This window comes from Entamoeba invadens (genome assembly GCF_000330505.1).
Source record: "Entamoeba invadens IP1 unplaced genomic scaffold scaff_1105074726713, whole genome shotgun sequence".
Classification (NCBI taxonomy): domain Eukaryota; phylum Evosea; order Mastigamoebida; family Endamoebidae; genus Entamoeba; species Entamoeba invadens.
The window spans coordinates 215,975-238,149 of NW_004443770.1; the positions used below are offsets into that span (position 1 = coordinate 215,975).

The 22,175-nt window shown below is 33.5% G+C and overlaps 14 protein-coding genes across 14 annotated transcripts; 7 read left to right on the forward strand and 7 right to left on the reverse strand.

Moving 5' to 3' along the window:
* Positions 1-130: 130 nt before the first annotated feature.
* EIN_429560 (hypothetical protein) lies at positions 131-886 on the forward strand (the record flags this gene model as incomplete). The annotated part of the gene is made up of 1 exon (XM_004261903.1): positions 131-886. One exon carries the CDS (start codon positions 131-133, stop codon positions 884-886), a length of 756 nt encoding a protein of 251 aa, XP_004261951.1.
* Positions 887-1,013: 127 nt separating this feature from the next.
* EIN_429570 (hypothetical protein) lies at positions 1,014-1,904 on the reverse strand (the record flags this gene model as incomplete). Its single annotated transcript, XM_004261904.1, has 1 exon — positions 1,014-1,904. One exon carries the CDS (start codon positions 1,902-1,904, stop codon positions 1,014-1,016), a length of 891 nt encoding a protein of 296 aa, XP_004261952.1.
* A 200-nt stretch (positions 1,905-2,104) lies between these two features.
* On the reverse strand, positions 2,105-2,863 carry EIN_429580 (hypothetical protein; the record flags this gene model as incomplete). Its single annotated transcript, XM_004261905.1, has 1 exon — positions 2,105-2,863. The coding sequence occupies one exon, from the start codon at positions 2,861-2,863 to the stop codon at positions 2,105-2,107; it is 759 nt and encodes a 252-aa protein (XP_004261953.1).
* Positions 2,864-3,270: 407 nt separating this feature from the next.
* On the reverse strand, positions 3,271-4,059 carry EIN_429590 (proliferating cell nuclear antigen, putative; the record flags this gene model as incomplete). Its single annotated transcript, XM_004261906.1, has 1 exon — positions 3,271-4,059. One exon carries the CDS (start codon positions 4,057-4,059, stop codon positions 3,271-3,273), a length of 789 nt encoding a protein of 262 aa, XP_004261954.1.
* Positions 4,060-7,073: 3,014 nt separating this feature from the next.
* EIN_429600 (calcium-dependent protein kinase, putative) lies at positions 7,074-8,051 on the reverse strand (the record flags this gene model as incomplete). Its single annotated transcript, XM_004261907.1, has 1 exon — positions 7,074-8,051. The coding sequence occupies one exon, from the start codon at positions 8,049-8,051 to the stop codon at positions 7,074-7,076; it is 978 nt and encodes a 325-aa protein (XP_004261955.1).
* Positions 8,052-11,547: 3,496 nt separating this feature from the next.
* On the reverse strand, positions 11,548-13,194 carry EIN_429610 (hypothetical protein; the record flags this gene model as incomplete). The annotated part of the gene is made up of 1 exon (XM_004261908.1): positions 11,548-13,194. The coding sequence occupies one exon, from the start codon at positions 13,192-13,194 to the stop codon at positions 11,548-11,550; it is 1,647 nt and encodes a 548-aa protein (XP_004261956.1).
* Positions 13,195-13,675: 481 nt separating this feature from the next.
* Positions 13,676-14,237, forward strand: EIN_429620 (hypothetical protein; the record flags this gene model as incomplete). Its single annotated transcript, XM_004261909.1, has 2 exons — positions 13,676-13,967; positions 14,104-14,237. 2 exons carry the CDS (start codon positions 13,676-13,678, stop codon positions 14,235-14,237), a joined length of 426 nt encoding a protein of 141 aa, XP_004261957.1.
* A 372-nt stretch (positions 14,238-14,609) lies between these two features.
* Positions 14,610-15,347, forward strand: EIN_429630 (protein ARV1, putative; the record flags this gene model as incomplete). The annotated part of the gene is made up of 1 exon (XM_004261910.1): positions 14,610-15,347. The coding sequence occupies one exon, from the start codon at positions 14,610-14,612 to the stop codon at positions 15,345-15,347; it is 738 nt and encodes a 245-aa protein (XP_004261958.1).
* Positions 15,348-16,184: 837 nt separating this feature from the next.
* On the forward strand, positions 16,185-16,841 carry EIN_429640 (hypothetical protein; the record flags this gene model as incomplete). The annotated part of the gene is made up of 1 exon (XM_004261911.1): positions 16,185-16,841. The coding sequence occupies one exon, from the start codon at positions 16,185-16,187 to the stop codon at positions 16,839-16,841; it is 657 nt and encodes a 218-aa protein (XP_004261959.1).
* Positions 16,842-16,956: 115 nt separating this feature from the next.
* EIN_429650 (N-acetylglucosaminyl-phosphatidylinositol de-N-acetylase, putative) lies at positions 16,957-17,848 on the forward strand (the record flags this gene model as incomplete). Its single annotated transcript, XM_004261912.1, has 3 exons — positions 16,957-17,173; positions 17,240-17,325; positions 17,429-17,848. The coding sequence occupies 3 exons, from the start codon at positions 16,957-16,959 to the stop codon at positions 17,846-17,848; spliced, it is 723 nt and encodes a 240-aa protein (XP_004261960.1).
* A 147-nt stretch (positions 17,849-17,995) lies between these two features.
* EIN_429660 (hypothetical protein) lies at positions 17,996-18,530 on the forward strand (the record flags this gene model as incomplete). Its single annotated transcript, XM_004261913.1, has 2 exons — positions 17,996-18,216; positions 18,290-18,530. 2 exons carry the CDS (start codon positions 17,996-17,998, stop codon positions 18,528-18,530), a joined length of 462 nt encoding a protein of 153 aa, XP_004261961.1.
* An 872-nt stretch (positions 18,531-19,402) lies between these two features.
* Positions 19,403-19,981, forward strand: EIN_429670 (hypothetical protein; the record flags this gene model as incomplete). Its single annotated transcript, XM_004261914.1, has 1 exon — positions 19,403-19,981. One exon carries the CDS (start codon positions 19,403-19,405, stop codon positions 19,979-19,981), a length of 579 nt encoding a protein of 192 aa, XP_004261962.1.
* A 159-nt stretch (positions 19,982-20,140) lies between these two features.
* Positions 20,141-20,857, reverse strand: EIN_429680 (hypothetical protein; the record flags this gene model as incomplete). Its single annotated transcript, XM_004261915.1, has 1 exon — positions 20,141-20,857. One exon carries the CDS (start codon positions 20,855-20,857, stop codon positions 20,141-20,143), a length of 717 nt encoding a protein of 238 aa, XP_004261963.1.
* Positions 20,858-20,938: 81 nt separating this feature from the next.
* On the reverse strand, positions 20,939-21,859 carry EIN_429690 (serine acetyltransferase, putative; the record flags this gene model as incomplete). The annotated part of the gene is made up of 1 exon (XM_004261916.1): positions 20,939-21,859. The coding sequence occupies one exon, from the start codon at positions 21,857-21,859 to the stop codon at positions 20,939-20,941; it is 921 nt and encodes a 306-aa protein (XP_004261964.1).
* Between the last annotated feature and the right edge of the window lie 316 nt (positions 21,860-22,175).

Genomic DNA, 22,175 nt, shown 5'->3' on the forward strand with positions numbered 1-22,175 from the left:
TTGCCACATTTTATGTGTTTTATTGGGAAATAAAATTCATTTTGTGTGATGTTTTCATCGATTTTTAATGCAAAATACAAATGAAAAATGCTCGAAAACTATTAAATAATCTGAGAATTTATTAAAAGAAATGGTTTGTGAATGTCCACCGTTCCAAGGACTCGAGGCGTCAGACTCTTTCATATACCAAACGTTATTAAGAGAGTGCGTGTACACTCATATTGATGAGATCTCATTATGGTCGAGAGAAGTTTGTGTCCTTCTTTCGATCTATTTCACGTACATCGAAATCAACAGTTTGAGGTATTTAGAGGTGAAACCGAAGTACAACAGCTTTATAATGGCGCTTCGCATTATCCTGAGTTTTCTTGGGTTCTTCATGAGTCTCAAATTCGGGTTATTTGCGACAGAGACGACAATCAGTTTAATCGAGTTAGTTGGTGTGTTGGGGACCTATTACATGTTACAAGAAGAAGAGTCTTCAAAGAAGCGAGTTTTGACGGTTTCCATAGCAGTTCTTTGTATACTCTTTTGGATGCGTCCAGCTATGGAGCAGTGTACCCAACGTGTCTTACCAAGCAGTTTCTTTAACATTGTTTTATTACTCATTAGTGCGATGTTATATAACACCAAAAGAAACGTCCTCTTTTTCATTTGGATATTCACACAGGACGTTTCCATCTCTTTGATGCAGTTACTTCTTCTCGTCGTACAGAAAGTGCTTGAGACAATTTCTGTGTTGTTCTTTGGTGCTATGCTCACCAGTCCACTTTGGTTTCTTCTTTTCGCGATATATGGAATGGGGTCGATATTTCCACTCATCGCTATTGGCGTTGTGTTGCTCCGAAAACTCATTTTTGTCATCAGACACCCCAAGAGATGTTGAATTCACTTTACTCCACAGATTTGGTATGAAATATAAAATATCTTAATCAAAAAACCTTACATATTTTAATAAAATTGCCTAAGAAAAAGAGATGAACATACCAGTAAACATAACAAAGCAAATAAAGTCAATCCGTTTTGTTGTTATCGATCTTCAGCAACTTGATAGAAATGAGGCCAAGTATTGCAGCAGATATAACCGAGTAAAATACCAAGAAAAATGATAATGTGAAAGGCATGAAAATTGCAGTCACGTTGTTGCAGAAGTGAACAACTAGGGTTGGGAAGATGCCCAATTTGTCTGTGAATATAGCAAAGAAATAGCCCATAACCATCCCATATCCCATCTGATAAAAGACGTACACATTAGTGAACGAAGACGTTCCTATATTCACAAAGTGGATAAGACCAAACCACAACGCGGACATTGGGTACAAGTAGTTTCTCCATTGTGGAGTGTATTTCTTCGTCGTGTTAAACAGACTCCTCCTCAGCGCGATTTCCTCTGTGATAACTGAGAACAGCACGGAGTCCAAAACCATTGAGATGTCAAATTGATCGTCTTTATAAAAATTGTCGTACAACGGCGACTCGTCGATGTTAAACGTATTCAGCAGAAACCTCAAGCCCAACAATCCAACGTACCCGACAAAGGCATACACAACATATTTGATGTTAGCGCTCCCTCCTTTGATTTCGGTGATCTCTTGAATAAATCGTTCAACTGTTATCTTTTCCTTCGAGTTATCGTTTCGTGTAAACATGAACCCAATGACCACAGTAGTAACTGCCAAAGATTGTATAAAGTACTCGCGCACTCCAAACGCGCGTAGCATCAGCACACACACAAATTGTAAGAAGAAAAACTCTAAGCATACAATTCCGCATTGCACAAACAGTTTCGCTTTCTGGTAATATGGAAGACTTTCTTCTTGTGTTTGGACGTGAGTAATATAACTCCTTTCGCTTGCCATCGTCTTCTTCAATTCTTTGATTGTTTCGACACAATAATACTTCATTATTATATTTTACTATATTTATATTATTATTCAAAGTATCTCAATAGTAATCGTTTTAATAGTATGTTATTAACTGATAAGTATTATAATAATAAATAGTTCGCCTTTAGTTAATTTTTAAGTAGTTGTATAATTTAGACATTATAGTTCCAAAAGCTATAAAGAATAGGATTCTATAACATAAATTAACCAAAAATAGTTTAGATCGATGGCTGTAAGAAGTCATGTGTAGGTTTCATTGCCGTCATTCCAATAACATCTATTCCAACATTAGTGATTGGGTTGTTAGTACTAACAGTGCTCTGTGGAGCACTTTTTTGAGGTTCTGTGATATTTAGAGTGGTAGGTGTTGTGTGTGTATTTGTTGGTGGAGCGTCGACGGTATTTCCATGTTCGAAGTTCTCATCTATTTCCTTATGGATTGGATCGGTAGGGTTCTCTTCACCCTTCAGTTCCTTTGTTTTATTGACTTTTGCTCTTCCGATGTATCTTTGTTTCTCGTCCTCAGAGAGTTCTTTCCACATTGAAGAGAGTGTAGTCATTCCTTTTCCTCTGCTTCCCTTCTCTCTAACATTCTCTCTGTGATCTTTACAGAACAATAAGAAAGGGTTACACTCCGCTCGGTTCTTCCCAAATTCATTTTTGACTTGTCTCTTCCTTTTGTTCCCAATGTACTCTCCTCCTAACATCACTATTTGTACTGCAGCAGCCTTTTTAAACTCATCGATGATCTTTTCATTTGCTTCATTCTTCCACATAAACTCTGCCCTTTCATTCGCTTCTTCATAGTCGCATTCACCAGAACGCGCTATATCCCGTGACTTCCAATATATATACAACGCTTGGGCCATTTCTTCCACATCTTCATATCCGCCCTCTTTTTTCTTAGTTTTCTTTTTTTGGACTTGACTGGTCTCCGCTCCGCTTGGATTAACTGGTTCTATTGGGTTGTGCTCCATGTCTTATTCTTTTCTAGTTTCGTTCTTATTCTTTATAGTTCCTCTCTTTTCCATTTTTTCTCTTTTCGTTTGCTGAACTACAGTGTATAGCTTTTTTTACTAGTATTTTACTATTATTCTGTTTTGTCAATTACTTGCTACAAAAACCATTTATTAGTTTCTTTTTCTTTCACCTAATTTCCCGTTTTTTCTGATATTTTTACTATATTTGTTCTATTAATTAAAATCAACTAATTTGATAAAAATACTAGAAAACCTAAAAAAACAATTATAAAATATGACCCCAGAAATTCATTCAAAAACATTTTTTACCCACAAATTGTTTTTCAATCTTTTTGAATAATAAATTTGTATTATAAATTCTAATACAGAAATTAATATAATAAAAAAGACGAACAAGTTTAAAATCACTCTTGGGCTTCTGGCTGTCCTTCGTCGAATTTTGGGGCCAAATAGAATTTGAGTTCACACCCCTCTCCCATGAATTCGATAGTGATAGGAGAGTCTGCTCTGATGTACAGCGCGACTTTATCTGCAAGTGATGCCGACTTTGCGAATTCTGCAATTTGCTTGAGTGCGAATGAAGCAGCGACTTCTTGTTTACATTCAATTTCAAGAGTGTTAGCGTCGACCGCCTCGTCTTTTTTGAGTACCATAGAAGTCTCACACATCGCTCCCGACGACTTAAAAATGACCTCCGTCTTATTTGCTCCAATCGAAACACTTTCGTCCCCAAGTGCGCTAAAGTCCTTTGTTATCCTTAAGAAGTCGGCAGACAACATCGTGACCTTAGCACCCGTCTCGAGTTCTGGGATCTCCACAGACTCTTCTTCGATGTTAATTAAGTTGAGTCCAAATTCAATGACCTTATTTCCATTCTCTGATGTAATTTTAAGGACTGCGTCTTTCTTATCTTTCACAGACAAAGTCAGTGTCGACTCGTTATCGATAGCCTTCAAGATCTTCGACAGGTGCGTCAAATTTATTCCCATCGTAAACGTCTGTGCGCAGTTATACTCTTCAAACGCGTCCGTTTGAATCAACAGCGAGACTAACGAGACGTGCGAGTTATCCATACACTGGACCGCTATCCCCGCATCACTACAGTCAAAGTTTACTTTATCAATCGTCGACTTCAACGCATCGACAATACGCTTTAAAAGCGAGGCTTCCTTGAATTTCCCATTAAAAGCCATTTCTCTCTCTTTTTTCACAGTTTCTAAGTTCTCAAAAAGAGAATTCTTTGACAACCCTCAGTAATTCCTCAATCCTCTTTTGTACTATATGTATTAATACATTTTTACTATTTGCTACTTTAGATTGGTCGGCAATCTCAAAACCTTGTCTTATCACTTTTTTTTCCTAAATTCACGGATTTATTTTTATTAATGTTGTCGGTCTTGATTGATTGTGTTCAAATTATAATGAAATTATAAGTGTTAATAATTATTATTATATAATTATTTAATTATAAATATCTAAAGATGATGTTTTTTAATGATGGATAAATATTTAACCCGAACCTGCCACGTCACAATAACAAAAACAACAAAATGTTATTCTTATGGTTTTTGTTTATAATATTGTTAATAATTAAAAACTATACATTTGTAAATAACATTTCCCGTGTTTTAGTCGGGGTTTTTCATAAACTGATTATTAATAACAATAATGAACTCTAAAATATAATGGACATATACCTCAAGACAGACAAAGATCAACAACATCAACAAAACATTGTAAAAACACAATTATTAAGTTACAGCATTGAATCAACACCATCTGAAGTTATTGAAACATTTAAAGATTATGAAATACCTTTTATGTTGATTCAACAACAAATATCAAAAGAAACAGAATTGTCTTCAGTTAATAAAAAAATTAAAGAAGGGCTTTGGAAAATGTTAAATTTAGATTATCCAACATTGTGTACAGAACAGTTGAAAACATTTTTATTTTATTTGATTGGAACCAGTAACGTTCAAATATATAAAGCTATAAACACAGGAATTAATCAAATTAAACAGATATACACATGCAAACACAAAGAGTGCACATCCAAAATAATTTTTTATTTGTATAAAACAAAATGTGTGGGTATTTATTATAATCCTTGGCATTCATTACACGGCGAATTTAACGTGATAAAAGGTTCTCATGATCAATTGAGTAGTGTTTTGAAAGAAGCAATTATAAAGGAAACAGAAATGGGGCTTCCATCATCAACTATCAGAGTCAATAACAAGATTGTAGTGAACCCGGGCATTCTTTACAATGTCAGAATGAAAGCTGCGAGGATGGACACTAAGAAACAGTGTAATTTGTTCATTACGTTTTTGAAAGAACAAACTGATTTCTCTTCAACAACTTACGTTGAAGAAAACGAAATTTTCGTTTCTTCATTTGTAATTAACAATGAAGGACTCTGTAAGTATGATGGTAGTTGCATTTGCATTGATGACACTCATTGCACTAACAAGTTTGGATGCCCATTGTTGGCCACTGTATTTAAAATCAATGGGAAAACACAAGCACTGTCTTTTGGTTTTATCACAAATTCGACCAAAGAATCATTTGTGTTGTATTTGTCGGAGTTAAAACGGGTATTGTCAAAATGTAACAAAGTTCCTTTGGGTTTCTCGTGTGATCGTTCCGAATCTCAATTTTTTGCACTCAAATGCGTGTTTGGTGAAAATGTAAAAATCAGGTTTTGTTACATACACATTTCTCGCAACATTCAAACTCATTACGGAAAGGGAAGTGTGTTGGAAACATCACTTTATTCAATGTTTCTAAATGTGGATAATTTGCTCCAAAGAGAAGTGCAGTTTATTAGAGTTATTTTAAATTTGATTTATGATTCAACGAAATGTGATGAAATCAAGGATGCAATCCAAAATGTACAAACATTAAGTGCAGTTGACACTTTTAATTTAAATCTCAGAACAATGTTGAAAACAACACCTGAAAATGATGAACATGCGAATTTGAAATTTTTAGTTGAACTTTATGAATCTAACAAATATTATATGCCATCACAAGTTGACCAGGGATTGTTTTCGACATCTAATGTAGTCGAGTCATTTTTTTCACATGCTAAAGCATCTTTTAAAGGTAAAGTCCCAACCATGAAAGAAGCAAAAGAATCTTTTATGAACTACGCAAGGCAGACCAATTTGAAAACAGCAGGAATGACTGAAACACACACGAAAACTCTAAATTTGTTAGTAAGTAGAGATTTGCTTAGTAAACTTGACACCTTCACTTTGGACAAATTGATTAATAATTATCACATTTCTCTTACTATCAGCAATTGCGTTGTTGGTGATTGTTGCACTTGCAATTGTGAAGGTTATTTGACAAGTGGTGTTCCTTGTCCACATTTACTTTTCAACAGAATAGTTTCGAGACGTTTCGGAATTCATGAGAGATGTCCAACTGGATATTTTCGAACTATTAATAATTGTCTTGTTTCAATTGAATCGTGCCCAAATGAATCTCCATATCTGACAAAAAACGATTTTGGTACTTCTGTGCTAAAAGAACAAAGTTGCCAATGCTACCACCGCGTCGTGACTACTAACTTGACAACAAACATGACAAAAGAAGATTTGAGGAAGAAACTATTTAGTGTTGGTTCCCTTTTAAGAAGAAAAACCATCGCGAGCAAGACAGAAGAGTTCATTAAGACAATAGAAAGTTTGAAAGAAGACACCAACGTGTATTCAAAAGGAGAGATAAAAGATCCAAAGACTATTAAATGCAAAGGAAAAAGGGCTACTAAAACTTCTAAATTGGTTGATGAAGCGTCCAAGAGAAAGAAATTGCGATTTGTAATAAACCGTAATCAACTCAAAAAAGATGAAAAGAAACCTCATAAGGATTAATTGAAATTTTTCAATTCCGTTTAAAGAAAAACCCGACTTAATATCTTTGCATATAATAATTAAAACACGGGAAATGTTATTTACAAATGTATAGTTTTTAATTATTAACAATATTATAAACAAAAACCATAAGAATAACATTTTGTTGTTTTTGTTATTGTGACGTGGCAGGTTCGGGTTCAATATTTATCCATCTTTTTTAATCGCCAAACGTTTTTCAAAAGATTTTTAAAAAATTCTTCACTTTTTTATACTTAGAAATTGATGTATAAAGAAGTAAAAACATTTTAAATAACAAAATTTAACAAACACTAAATTACAATTTATTTATCTTCCGAGATTTCCGACGGGTTCTCGCAAGTCGTGTCGACAGCCGTCATATGACTGACAAGACTTTCTGACTTGCAGTTAATCATTTCGTTGTCGAGGGGAGTAGTATCTCCGACGATTTCCTCTCCGTCGAAGAAAGCACTTTTGACTGCGTTCTTCGAACAGAACCGTTCAGTGACTTTTGTTGCGAGAAGTCCTTTCAACAGGCTTTTCGCGTTATCAGAGACTTCTTTTGGGAAGGTGAATTTGCCTCTGAGGATGTTAGCGACGAGTTCCTGTCCTTCTCCGTCAAACGGGAATTTCCCGAAGAGGAGGGAATACATCACAACACCACATGCCCAGATGTCGACTTTAAACCCGTAAGGTTCTTTTCGATACAACTCGGGTGCCATATAATAGGACGTCCCGACCTGATCCGTTAAGACTGAGTTCTCGTCGATTTCAACGGAAAGCCCGAAGTCGGAGAGCTTGACTTCTTCAATGCGATTGGAGCGTGTTAACAAGATGTTTTCAAGTTTAATGTCGCGATGGACGATATTCATCGAGTGGAGGTATCGCGACGCACTTAAGAGTTGAAGCATTACTATCTTAGTGTTCTTCTCACATTGAATACCATTACTCACTAAATAATCATATAAATCACCCCCATGCATAAAATCCATTTCTAGGACTGCTCTGTGCGATGTTAAAAAGACATTGGAACACCCTAATATACATGGATGGTTAACTTTGCGTATGATCGATATCTCGTTCAGAATCTGTCCTTCAGTGTCTTCGCTAATTTTGGCACACTTGCGGACTTGATAAATTTTGACACACACATCCTTCATCGTGTCGCGCAATTGACACTTGTAGACCTTACTAAACTGTGATGTGTGTAACTTTTCAACATTGGTGTACCGCGCTTTAGAGATGTCCTCGCACTTTATCGCATCTTTAATGGTGTTTAAGATACTATGGAAAAAATTCATAATACTTTAATAAGTTTCTTTGTCTTTTTCCCTCGTATTTTGGCTCTTTACATCTCTCCTTCTTTATTGGGGAATTTTTTTAATTCTGTTTTTTCGTCTTTAATATATTCGGCACTTTCCCGAAATATTGACAGATAGAATCGGCAATTCGTGTGGTTTTTTTTCTTTTTTCTTTAAATGCCTGTCTTGTATTTTTAAATTCACTAAAATAGATTGTGAAGGAAATAGCCAAACCTGATGTTATAGTTTTTTATATTATTTATTTACTAAAATGTAAAGTGTCAAAAAAAGTTTTTTATGTAGATTTATAAAAAAACTCAAATGGGCCTATTATTCGGGTTATTGCCTATTCCATTTTGATTATTTTTATTTTAATAAAACCATATTTATAGTTTATTTTAAAGTTCGTATCGAACATAAGAAAAGCAAAAAAATAACTTAAAAAAAATTATTATATTTATCATTTATATTTAGTAGAATGATTTCTTAACTTATCAAAATAATTTCTCACCAAATAAATTCAACACAAAAACAAAAGATTGGGCATTTTGTGTCCTTTTTAGATTGTTTATAATGTGGTAACAAATAATTAAATTACTATAAAAATATAGTATTTTAACACCACTCTTTATTTTTTGCCACATTTTGAGGTACAAAATATTTTTAAACTAATTTTTGTTTACTAAATTACTGAAGTGATCAAATTTGTATCTTTTTTTCAGAATGTTTTATGTTTGTTCAAATAACTTATTGTTTAATTTAATAGTAATTTAATTAATATTATTATAATTAATATCAATCCAATTTTTGAAGAAATGGACTTAAATGTTTTTTTTTATTATCCGACAAAAACAATTATAAATATAATTATGTTAGAAAAAAACAATTTATGGAATTAACCATAAATTGTAACATTCTATTAATTAATAAATATTAGTAAAAAATAATTATAAAAATAATGTATTATATATAAAATAAATTAACTTATAAAACTTTACTAACGAAATATAATTTCTTTGTTTTTTTAAATAAATTGTTTTAAATTGAAAAACAAATTAGAAATATTAACATGTTAATAAAAAGTTTTTTTGTTGTATTTATAAAGTAGATTTTATATTTGCAGTAATTAAACTATTTCAACGGGAATATTTCCAATTATTTTTTAAGTTGTTGAAAAGAAATAAAAACTTCCTTCAAAAACTTTTGATTTTTAAATAAATTTTATCTTAAAAAAATTTAGTATAAATAAATTATAATATAGTCACCCGCTAAAAGCAATGAAAACACGACAAATGGTGTAAAGAAACTATAATTTATTATTTTATACTATAATTATTAAAAACATTAAGAATAACATAAATAACATGAAAAAATCAAAAAAAGAAAATAAGAAAATAATTAATCATTTTTTGTCAAGTTTTTTGAATGGTTTAGAAGACAACGGCAATCTTAAAATTGTGGTTTCTTTTTTCCTTATCTTATTTTGGGTTTTTAATGCTTTTTTTACTTCCCTTTCTTTTCTTTTAACTTCAATTTGGAAAGGGAGTAATACTGTCTTTCTTTTCTTTTGAAGCAACGGAATTGGTTTTGGAATAAACTGTTTGAACAATTCTCTGTATTGGGGCGTTTTTATAAATTTACAATGTTCGATGGATACACGACACTTTGGAAGCGTTTTGTCAATCCAGTTGACTATTCCTGCTTGTTTAAAAGCAATAATATTAAAAGGAGGTGTTGTAACCGCAAAGAAAGAATCCACCAATATCATCAACTCTCTTAGTCTGTTTCCGAGTTCAATATTGTAAAAATCTGGTTTTTTATCTTCCCAAAATAAATTACCATCCACATCTTCCTTTTCGACTTCTTCTTGAAAAAGCAAATTTACAAAACTGTCGTTCGCTTTTAAAGAAGACATTCTTCTTTTAAGCCTACCAAATATCCCCAAATCAAGAACTTGAAGGAAATGAGAAGCATGTGGAGTTAATCTAACAAGAGTTATGTTATTTTCAGCGAGTAACAATTCAATAATCGAGGAACTGTGGCTTTTTGCATTATCCCACACTAGACAAGCTCTAAGATCGGACATTTTTATTTCAATTCCAAGCGCATTCATTTCATTTTTAATTTCAACACGTTTTCTATTAATATAATCAAGCAGAACAGTTCTAATCCAGTCTTCACAAATTTCACGAGTAATGAATCCAGACACACTGTATCGGAATAAAACATTATTTTCCGTTAGTCCATTACACCTATATTCATTTGGAATGGAACAAACGGGCAAAATAACAGTTGGTTTCAGAGTTGAACCATCAGCAGCAACTGCGGCAATTAAAGTGCAATGTCGTTCATCCCTCTCTTGTCGACAATACACAAATTTCATTTCATAATTCATTGGAACAAAACAGTGTCCATCCTTAGAATCTGCTCTTGGACTGTAACCCATTTCATCCATGTTAACAACAAGACCAGAAAAACAATTATCTACACTATTTTGGAGAGTCAAAAAGTAGTTTAACACATCAATGGGATTTACATCGAATCGTTTTTCTGCAAGTTGTTTGCACGTTACAAGTTTTAACCCATGTCTTTCTGCCCAACGAATTGAAGATTCTTTTATGGTATTCAAGTTGCATTCATCAACAAAAAGACTCCAAACATAATCTGTTGTTACTGCTTTGTTTTTTAGTAATCTTCTGGATATTTTAGAACAAAGTATATCAGATTGTTTAAAAGAAATGTTATATTTACTTTTAGATTCATTACATGTATAACACGCTTCTTCTTCTTGTTTAATATCAGCGGAAATTCTTGGCTCATTCACTTTGAAAATTTTTGCCAGATCTTTTTGAATTATTTTCAGTCTCAGAAAACCATCCAAAACATTGATATTGTAGTATGGGTTGATAACACTTATAAACACTTTTGCGGATTCCAAACTTTCCATATTTTTATTGAACACCTTAATATTTTTATAAGCAATATAAATTTGTAACCGTTTATATTGACTGTAGCAAAATTCTTTTTGTTTTAACAGAAACAGCACAAACAAATAACACAATGAATCTGATACATCCAAAGAATTTGCCGAATCGTCGAAAGCCATCGCAGGTGCAGGTTTGGTCTTTTTGTTTTCTGGTATTGTCCAGGTAAGTGTATTTGTACTGCATTTTTCCATTAATAATTGATTTTCAGTTCACCTTTAATCTATTTTGACAATGTTTTAGAATAAAGTAAATTTATAGTTAATTTTGAAATACTTGCAATATAAAGAAAAAAATGACAAATTGAAACATAATCTAAAATCATAATTTCTAAAAACTATAAAATGGTTTCTTTAGACCATTTGTCGTAAATTTACACCTTTTAGCGGGTGACTATAATTACTATTTTTCACTAAAATAATTGTAATTAAAATTTCTATTATAAAAATAATAACCAAATAGTAAAATATTTAATAAAATTAATAATAATCCAACGTATACTTCTCAATGAATTAAAACAGTTCGTTAAAGAGGTCATTTGATGGATTCTCTTCCTTATTTTCTTCTTTCTCAGTGTTAGTGTTATCGTTAACCAAGAATGGGTTCGATGTGTCAATTTTTTGCAAGTAGTTATCTGGGTCTTTCATTTGTTCGTTAGGTTCTGGTAAGTTGTTAGTGATTGATTCCGTTCCAATTTGTTCGCTCTGTCCAAGTTGACTTTCCTTAGCAAATTCGTCTTTCTCGTTTCCAAAAATGGATGAGACTGAATTAATTAATTCATAGAACCCATTAAAGTCCGCCCCATTCACTGCTCTTTCAAATTCCTCTTCGCCAATGACTTTCATCGGACCACTCATATGATTTTTCGGACATTCTGTGGCACTCCCCAAACACTTTTTATGGAATGAATGTCCGCAATGGAAATGGACGATGGGGTATTCACTCTCGCTATCCGTGAACTCTTGTCCACAATTTGCGCAACGTGTCTGTCTGAATACCAAATGGTCACTCAACGAGTTTTGTCTCTCTTCAATCGCCTCTCTCAATGTAGGGACCTCGTCTATGAACGATAACCCTGTTTTGAGACTCTCTTTAATCTTCGAGTCAAATTGGACGTTCTTCTCAAATTCCGGATTCGACAGAATTTCCAACACTGAAATGATTTTATGTGGGGGCATGTGTTCCATCCCTTCTTGGAAAGTGCTTTTCAGGAATTTTTCAAAGCCCTCAAAACTGTTTGTTTGGACTTCCTCTTCACAGATGAGGGGCAAGTAATGTATTCCGATGTTCATATTCTCCTCCAAACTACACGTCTTCTTCTCTTGGAGTAAGCAAAGTACTTTTTCGTCTTGGTCATTGACCACTTCGTCAAGAATTCGACTTTGGAAAAAGAGGTTCTTCAAATTTTCTTTCTTCGAGTCTGCGGACTTATATAATGTAATCGCCTTATTCTTGTCTTGTGGATTACTCGACTTCAAATCCATCTCTATTAGTAAGTCCCCAACCTTTTCATTCTGCGCAGCTAACTCCCCGATTTTGGCTTGGATCTTTCGTAAGAAATTGTCTTGTTGTTGCTGACAGTTTTCCATGATACTCAAAAAGTCACCGGGGTCAAGGCGATCTTCGTTCGACGGTTTATCGATAAAGAGACTTACCAAGAGGTCGGTGATCTTTTTGATTAAGTCGTCGCCACCGTTCAACGGGAGCAACGAGTCCACCAATGTTTTTCCAAAACTTTTGATCAAAGCAATTTTGTTCTTAAATGGTTGGTTATTAATATACAATATAATTTGGCTGTAACTCTCAAGCGCAGTTTTCTCACTTTGACACACGGCGTTTCGTAATAAAATTTTCACATAACTCGACGGAGAGCGTTTTTCAGCAAATTTTTGGGCATTTTCTGACATCCCAGCTTCTATTAATTCAAATATCGTTTTTTCTATATTTAAATTATTTCCTTCAAATTCAAGCCGGTCTAGGTATAACTGGAGTCGGGTCGGGTCCTTTGTCATCGCATGTATTAAAACTGTCAAATACTCCTGTGTAATGTGGGTTTGCCCTAATAAAGGTTCTGTGATCTGATTCAGTCGTCCACTCTTAAGACTATCAACTATCGTCTTTGCATCGAGGATCGGCTGGACACCATCAGAAGTCGACATGAAGTTATTCTGAGTTCTTTCGAGTTCTTTCCATTGCTTTTTTTATTTAAAAATGTTTTATATAACATTTTTTATTTGGGTATTGACACACTTACTATACACTAATGGTAAATTTATTATATTGAAATTATACATCAAGAGTAGCTTTTATCCCTCAGTTTGGCTTCTAATAAAAGTTAGAAGTTTTTTGATTGATGACATCCTTTCTTTTTGAAACATTTTTTTCCCAATCTAACACACTGTACCATATATTATAATAACTTGTATTAATGTAATAATATGTTTAGGTTGATTGAAACAAAAAGGTGAAAAAACGAAAAAAAAGACAATGTGGCTACAGAATGTGTACAAAATCGGGAAAAAGACGCAACAACCATCGAATTGAGTTGACCGCTCGAAGAGCAGAAGAAAAAAGAGCGAATAGAAGTTTAACCCACAAACTTCGTAAAAACTGAAGTGAACTGGAACTTCGCCTTACTCGATGCAACGCTTACCACTTTTGGTTTTGTGCATTACACTTGCACTTTCCGCTGTTTGTAAAGACGGCGAATACACTGACGTTGACTCTACATGCAAGGCGTGTCCTGAACACTGTTCGTCGTGTTTAGACTCCAAACTGTGCCAACGGTGTGCTCCTGGTTACGAGTTCCAAGTCAAAGATTCGACGTTTGTCTGCGCAAAGTGTACTGATGATTGTGTGTATTGTTCTGCTGGTGTTTGTAGTGTATGCCGAGACTCTTACGTCGTTAAAGATGGGAAGTGTAATGAAGTTGGTTTGTTCTTATTAATATATTATAACATATACTATTTATTATATTAAATTAAACAATATAATATCTTGTTTATACTTTATTAATAATGGTATAATTCTATATTTTATTAATATCATATTAGTATACTAATAACTAGTCGACAATTCGAAGCTGGTCATTGGTATATTAGGAGGTATTGTAGCTATTGTAGTCATTGTGATTGGAGTTGATATCTTGGTGTCCTTCATTATGAAGAAGGTTAAGAAAGACAAAGACGGCGATTCAAAGTGAATTGAGCAAAGATTGTATTTCTTTTACATTTTCCACTTGTTGAACTTTTATAGTCGTATATCCTACTTTTCATTCTATTTAACGAGCTATATACTTATTATATTTTCTTTTTGGTGTTATAAACACTATTAATTAACGAGGTTTTCATTTTTTATAATTTTAATTTATTATGCTGTTTAATTCTAGTTCCTTGAATAATTGAAATAATTAATAATAATAAAATGAAACAATCTACTTGTCTGTCTGTTTTAATATTTGAAAACTAGTTTATTTACTAATGAAATAATCTATTAATACAACTGTGTATTTAACCCGACACTCGATGCCGGTAAAACTGCCACCAAACTCAAAAACCCTTTGGACTGAAAAGTCATGACGAAAAATTCCGTGTTCAGCAGTTCAAAGCGGTGTGTTGAGTGTGGAGCGGAGATAGAAGATACATACGAAATATTTTGTGGCCAATTTATTCGATTAAAAATGTGTCCGCAATGCAAGAAAATAGCGGACAAATACATTGAGTACGACAACGTGTTGGTGTACTTAGACCTCTTTTTACAGAAACCTCCAGTGTATCGGCACTTACTTTATAATCACGACAAAGCGATAATGGCGTTCTTTGTTAAACTGTTTTTGGGATCGATGTTACTTGAAGGGTACATCAGGCAGTCGACAGTACAATTTCCCAATTTCTATTCGTTTTTACGGAACATTGCACAAGCGATTTTCGAAGACGTCATATTCCTGATCATGTGCATTATACCTATAGTACTTATCAAGAAAACAACAATCGAAGAGACTGTTGTGATGGTCTCACAATCGTTTCTAATTGGATCACTGGGGAAAATATTTCTGTGTTTGGTCCTCATGTGGAATGACCCCCTTCCAATTTACTTCTTCTCCGTCGGGATGTCGAACTTGGCGTACTTTGTCTGCTTGAGTGTCGTCCTCGACTGGAAGGTATGGAAGACTCTTGTATTTGGAAGTGTTATATTAGCCATCTTCACACTCCTCACAAGCAAATTTTTACCAATCACCCCGTTCACGTATTTTGTGATCAACGGAAACTTCATGGAAATGGTGTTGCAAGATTTGTTTAAGCTCGCTGAGTAAATTAGGTGTTGTACGATGTTAAATGGTTGAACCGGTGAATAACAAAATATTAACATTAGACACAAATAACATTTTTTCTGCTTTTGAAATTTTTTGTTTTGGTATTTTTTCTCTATTTCCATATTTTCTAGTGTAGAGTAAAACGAGGGATGCAGTAAAGATCGTTTAATACTACGGGATCGCTGTTCAAAGTTCTTTTTTTTCGATGAAAACTATTTTCAATTTGTAAAGAAAATAGGAGAGTAAAAATCTCCGTCAATGAATATACGAATGCCTAAGATGCAGTAAGTAAAATTATAACAACAAACTTTTTCTTTACTGAAAATGAATGTTTTGTATAATAATGGAATTGCTCAGTATCCCATAGAAGAATTCAAAACTTCATTTTATGTGTGTAACAATACACTGTAAAACCAAATTTTGGAAGCATTAAAAATACCGAAGCAAGTTTAAATAACAAATACAGACTTACAAATTCCACTATTAGCTTTCTTTATTTTTAAATAATTTATTCAGGCTGTTATTATAGCAGTATTCCCCAATAATAATAGAATTGAGCGCCAGTGAATAAAAAAGTATTGAAAAGTGTTGCTTATTTTTAACTAGCAGTAATAATTACATAAGTGTATATAATTTATACAGATTTTTCTAGTACTCTTAATAGTAAATCTGTTGTTATATTCTAGTAAGTAATTAGTTTATTTGTTACCAAAAAGCACATTAAACGATGTGGTATCCACAAAGAATTTTATTTATTACCGATGCGCAACCAAAATAACAAAATGATTTTTTTTGTCCAGGGGTATATAAAGTGGGTTAGTGAAGACTGTTGTTTAGATGAGCCAACACGTTATCACGTTCATTGGTCCTACGATGAGCGGAAAGAGTACTTTACTTCACCAATACATGAGATGTGAACGGCTGACTTCATATACGGAAACCATAGATGATGAGTACAATTCTGTAATCAAAACGAGTTGTGGTGAATATGAAGTTCGTTTGAATGACTGTAGTGGAAATGAAAATTACTCGATGCTTCGCGATGATCATATTTTGGCATGTGACACCTTAGTCTATGTTTTCTCATTGACAGACCATGCATCGTTCATTAAAGCATTTTCAGAAGTGGTCGACTGCTTAAACTTGTTGTTTGAAAACAGAGAACAAGCTCAAAAGCCCAAGTTCGTGTTAGTAGCAACAAAGAAAGACGTCAACAACAGAAGTGTGACTTCCAATGAGTGTTCCAATTTGTCCAAATTTGCTCAGGGTAAAGTCGACTGCACCCTTTGGGAACTTTCTTCTTTTGATCAGTCTGAAGTGGACGCTCTTTTTCAGTCGTTTGTTGGTGACAGCCAATCCAAGAAAAGTTTACCCAAAACGCCAGTGATCAAAAGAAAATCTCCAAAACTTTCGCAGTCCACTTCGGACGTGGCTGAAGTAAAAAAATTGGGAAGGTTCTCAAAACTGTTCATCCCAAAAGGTTTAGTGTTCTGACTTTCTCTTCTCTCGTTGTATTGTTACTTTAATTTTTATTATTCTTTAGTTTGTCGTTTTAGTTAACTTTATTAACAACTGAAATTAAATAATGTGAAGAACTCGAATTGCCTCAATGAACCCATTTGTCCTCATTATAGGCGGACTTCTCTTAATCATCGAAGCTCTTGTTAAGAGTTTTGCACACAAAGCTCTTGCAAAGCCTATAATAATGAGAGAGCCCGTTTTGTTTTTGTTTGCACATGCAGATGATGACGCGATGTTTTATGTACCAACAATAGAGAGTCTTAAAAGAAAGTCAATTCCATTCTCAATGGTATTATTCTCTTCAAGTTTGTTTTTTTATTAATTAGTATAATAAATATATTAATATATTTATTAAAGTACTAATGTATTAGACGAAACTAGAAAGCAAGAATTCCAAAACGCTTGCAAAGGCTACGGGTGTGAAAATTCGTATATCGCAGACCCACAGACTTTTAAGGTTTGTATATTTAAGCAAATATACAAAATACTATTGTATTAAAAACAAATTCTATAATTAATATGAATTTTACTATAAATTATATACTATTATTAACAACGAGGATGGCTTCCAAGAGAATTGGGACATCATGAAGATAGCACAAGAAGTTCAAGAGATAGTCGAGAGAGATGGAATTCAAACGATTATAACGTTTGATAAAAATGGAATTAGTGGACATCCAAATCATATCAACTTGTTTAAGGCTCTGCCAATGATTCATACATTAGTCCCTCATGTTTCATTGTATACCCTCACTTCAAAGAACATTATAAGAAAGTACAGTCACACCATAGACTGTTTGTGTTCTGTTTTTCTGGATTCTATTAAACAAGACAACATCACTACTCTCTTGGAGTCTTCTCATGAAGCGTATGAGTATATGAAATATTACCCGTCACAGCTTAACTGGTACAGATACCTTTACCTCTTCACGTCGACATACACGATGATCAATAAATTAGAACTCTTCAATTCTAATTGATTATTTCTAGTATTTAATAGTAGTTGTATTATTAACAAATAGTATCATCAAACCCAAAGTAGTTACATATAATTAATAATAGATATATTATACTAGACTTAAAATAACCAACAAAAAGACCAAAAGTGAACTTGAAAAGAACAAAACATGGACACGGAGACAAAGGCAAACAGCACTGAGACATTTCGATATGACTGGAACTTTGGGGTCGTTCGTATAACAAAAAGTGTACGTGTGACTGTGACGATTATTTTGTGGATTATCACTTTTCTCTTGTCATTGACGTCTTTTATATTATCACTCACAATCGAAAATATGTGGGTCATTTACGTGTTGTATATCACCGCGTTGATACCATCTTTTCTGTCGTTTGTTTTTGGTTGTTACGCTATTCTAATGACAGAGAATTGAAGATTCAATAATGTGAAACTTATATGGTAGATACATCTTTGTGTACGGTTGTAATCCTAAGGTGTGTTGCATCTCTCCACATGCGGGGTTTGCAATTGCCTTTCATGTTATTTGCATTGTGTGTGTCACATTCACATTGATAATTATCGGAGTTCCACAACCAACAACTGTGGTCATCATTATACAGTCACTCTACATCTTTTCGGAAACAATCCACCTCCCTTTCATCAAGCCTCACGCAGACAGATTCCTTTCTTGGCTTTTGAATTAATTTACCTTTTTGTTTTTTTAACTCATTAAATGTTTTTGTACCACTTCTGAAATGTTTTGTTCACTTGGTTTAACTAAATAAGTAACTTGTGTGTTTTTTAAAAACTTTTTCATTGGAACTTCTATTCTTATCATTTTAAATTAGTGACTCTTTGTTTTAAATTTACTTCTGGAATAACGGAATTTCTTTACCAAATTATCTTATAAACTGATAATCTTGGTCAAAAAATATTTTTTTTTGAAATAAAAAAAACAATTAACATATTAAAATATTTATCGATTTTTCTTGTCAAATTAACACTTAAAATAACGCCCTTATTTTTGTTTTGGCCTGTTTTTACTGGGATATTAATCCAATTTTTGATGATTTTCCTTTTTTGGCTTGTGTATTGTTTATGCACATTATAAAATCTCTAAAAAAAATGGAAATTTATTTAATAAACTCGAGATTTCCCGATTTTTAGACCACTTGAATTTTGTTCAATGTTATTTAAAGTGTTAATAACGTTCTAAATTTAAATTTATTTTATTTTCTACTTTTATTAATCATCATAAAGTCTAAAATTTTTAGACTCTAAAAACTATTTGAAAAAAAATGATAATTATATAATACAAATATGATAATTTTAATAATAATACTACTACTTTGTTTAACAAATATGTTTTATTTCTATTTTTATAGTGAGAAACATTATCCTAATGATAATAATAAAAAGAATTAAATTTAATAACAAAACTTGAAACTATTTGTTATTTTTTTATTTTTATAATAAACAAACAGTTTATAAATTATTTAATGAACAGTTCTCTTTATTAATTTCTATTTGAATTTAATTTTTGTATCAGATCTGTAAAAGTTAAAAGTTATACCAAATGGAAGAGAAAGAACGCGCCCAACAACACACAAAACCGTCAGAACAGCCATCAAAACTTCCAAAACCTCCAAGTGAAGGACATGAAAAAACAAAACGGAAATATTGTTTTAATAAAGAAAAGAAAGAAAAAAGAGATGCATCTTTGGCTGGTTCTAATTGTAGAAAGTATGGTGTTATCAGGTACGGAAAAACAGAGGAAAATGAACCTTTATATTATTGTCCATTCTGTGGCTCTTCAATGGGAAAGTCGAGTGTGAGAATTCATTTTGATAAGTGGCACTTAGGCACAAACTCTCCGAGGCCTGTTGAAGACATTGCAGTCAAATATGTTAAAGAACAATATAATAATTTCCCAGGACTATACACGGCTCTTGCCAAGTTTTCTAATCCACTTAATGAAATGGAATCCGTCGGTAAAAAGCCTCGAATTGTTTCGGAGTTATTTACGCTAGAAAAGGCGAGAAAACAAGTCGAATTTGCTCTTACATTGATTCGGCTCAGTAGCGAAGAACAAAAGGGGGTTGTCATAGATGACAAGTTCAAACCCAATAATACTATGTATAGCTCTGATGAATAGATTTACACTCATTTTATTTTGACATTACACAAAGTCAACTAAGTATTAAAATATAATTAATTTATTATTAAATCGTTATTAGAGTTGACACAATAAGACTTGAAGTAAACAGTACCGACACTTATATCTTTCAATTCACATCTTACAAGAACAATCTCATCAATTCACATAATCCTCACAATACTCGACCGCATCTTGGAACTTACTCGTATTCGATACAGCTTCCTCTGCTATATCCTCTCGATACCCCATTTCTATCAATTTCCACACAGCACACATTTCATACCCATCACCGTCGTCACTATTAATAATCGACTTTTCAAGTTCATTCAATGGGTTTCCTTTGTGTAACTTGGTGTGTATTTTATCAAGAACATCTCCTTCGATCTTTGCCTTCTCAAGTTCAACCTCTTCCTCTAAACTCTCTCCATCACCAACACTCTCTGTGTCTTGCAGTAAAATTTCGGAGATCAAATCGGGGTTTCCTCGAATCGCTTCTGCCATCTCGACATCAACCTCCGCGATATCGTCCAACATTTCCTCGAAACTGGAATCGCCAAATGAAACCTCAAGAATGTCATCTTGGTTACCTTCAGTCGCTCTATCCATCTCACATGAATTTCTTTTGTGGTGTTCCTTCACCTTTTTTACTACAACGTTCCGAATTTCGATGTAAATAACTCGGTCGCCGTCTTTAATTGTCTCAGAAAGTACCATCTCGTTAGCTAGCTTCTCTCCTTTATACACCAAACATATTTTACTCACATCTTTGTGATATTTCGCACTCAAAAGCCCTTTCAAATACCCCACAGTCTCATCTCCGGGCACTTCGTAAAGCTCAAACCCCCCAGAAACACCTCCCACGTTTATTTTCATTGTTTTTTCAGTTCACTTTTTCTTCTCTCTTCAAACCTATTTAAAAAATTCACAACAAAATCAAGTGGATGAATAAGGGAATTAATTAAGTGGTGCTGGTGAATTGGGGCCCGGAGAAAGGAGTTTAAGAATTTGGTCGTCACTTTTTGTCGCCAAACAAGATAAACAGGGCTTAACGACATGTGTCGGGTGTTCACCAATATACACAATTTGACCATCGGGAACATCTTGTGATATCCACGAGTTGGCACCAATTCGCACGTGAGACCCCACAGTGATGTTCCCAAGTATTTTAGCGCCAGCACCTACTGTGACATAATCACCAACAGTGGGATGACGTTTTGTTCCTCTTTTAATGATTCCACCTTCTTCTTGAAAATGCATAGCACCAAGTGTGACAGACTGATAAATTCTACACCACTCTCCTACTACAGCTGTCTCTCCAATGACTACACCAACGCCATGGTCTATGAAGAAGTGATCCCCTATTTGTGCCCCAGGATGTATATCAATCGCAGTGTATGCGTGGACAGACTCCATTAACTCTCTGCAATACCACCTCTCTCCGCACGTGTAAATCACATGTGCGACGCGATAAACTATAGCCGCTTGAAACCCCGGATAACACCGAATGATTATCGGAAGACCAGGCGCAGCGGGGTCTCCAGCATACGCCGCTATTAAGTCGGTTTTGAGACTCTCTCTTATTTTTGGCAAATTTTCAACGACTTTAAGACAACAACTCTCTGCAAAGTCATCATCGTTGTATGCGGAAATTGAAGTGATCAGGTGGTCGATCAATTTTGTTATTTCCAAAGAAATGTGCGATTGTGAGATGTTCTTGTGTGGAAGGAAAAAGTCGGGGAAAAAGATTTTTTGAAGTTGTTGAAGCTCAAAAAAAACATCTTTAGCCGGGTAATCTCGAATACTCCTGAACGTTGGGTTGTCGTTGAGATAAGAAGAAAATAATGTTTTGCCAACTTCACAAACTAACGCGTCCATTTTTTGATTATGAAGTTTGCATTTCTTAAAATAGTTTTTTAATAAGTTTATTATTATAAGTTTTTTTCGTTTGTTTTTGTTTTGGATTTTTGGGTAAAAAACTATCAACTATTTTATCAGGAAAGAAGTATTAATAAAATAATTTAAGTGATTATTTTTTATTTGATTTTGTACTATTAAATTATTATATTATTAAAATAAATATACATCATTTAAGACAGTTTATCCAAAACAAGCTATTGAGCCCAAAAATAAAGAATTTTATTTATAAAAATGTCATTTTTTATTCTTTGAGGCGAATAACTATAAAAAACCA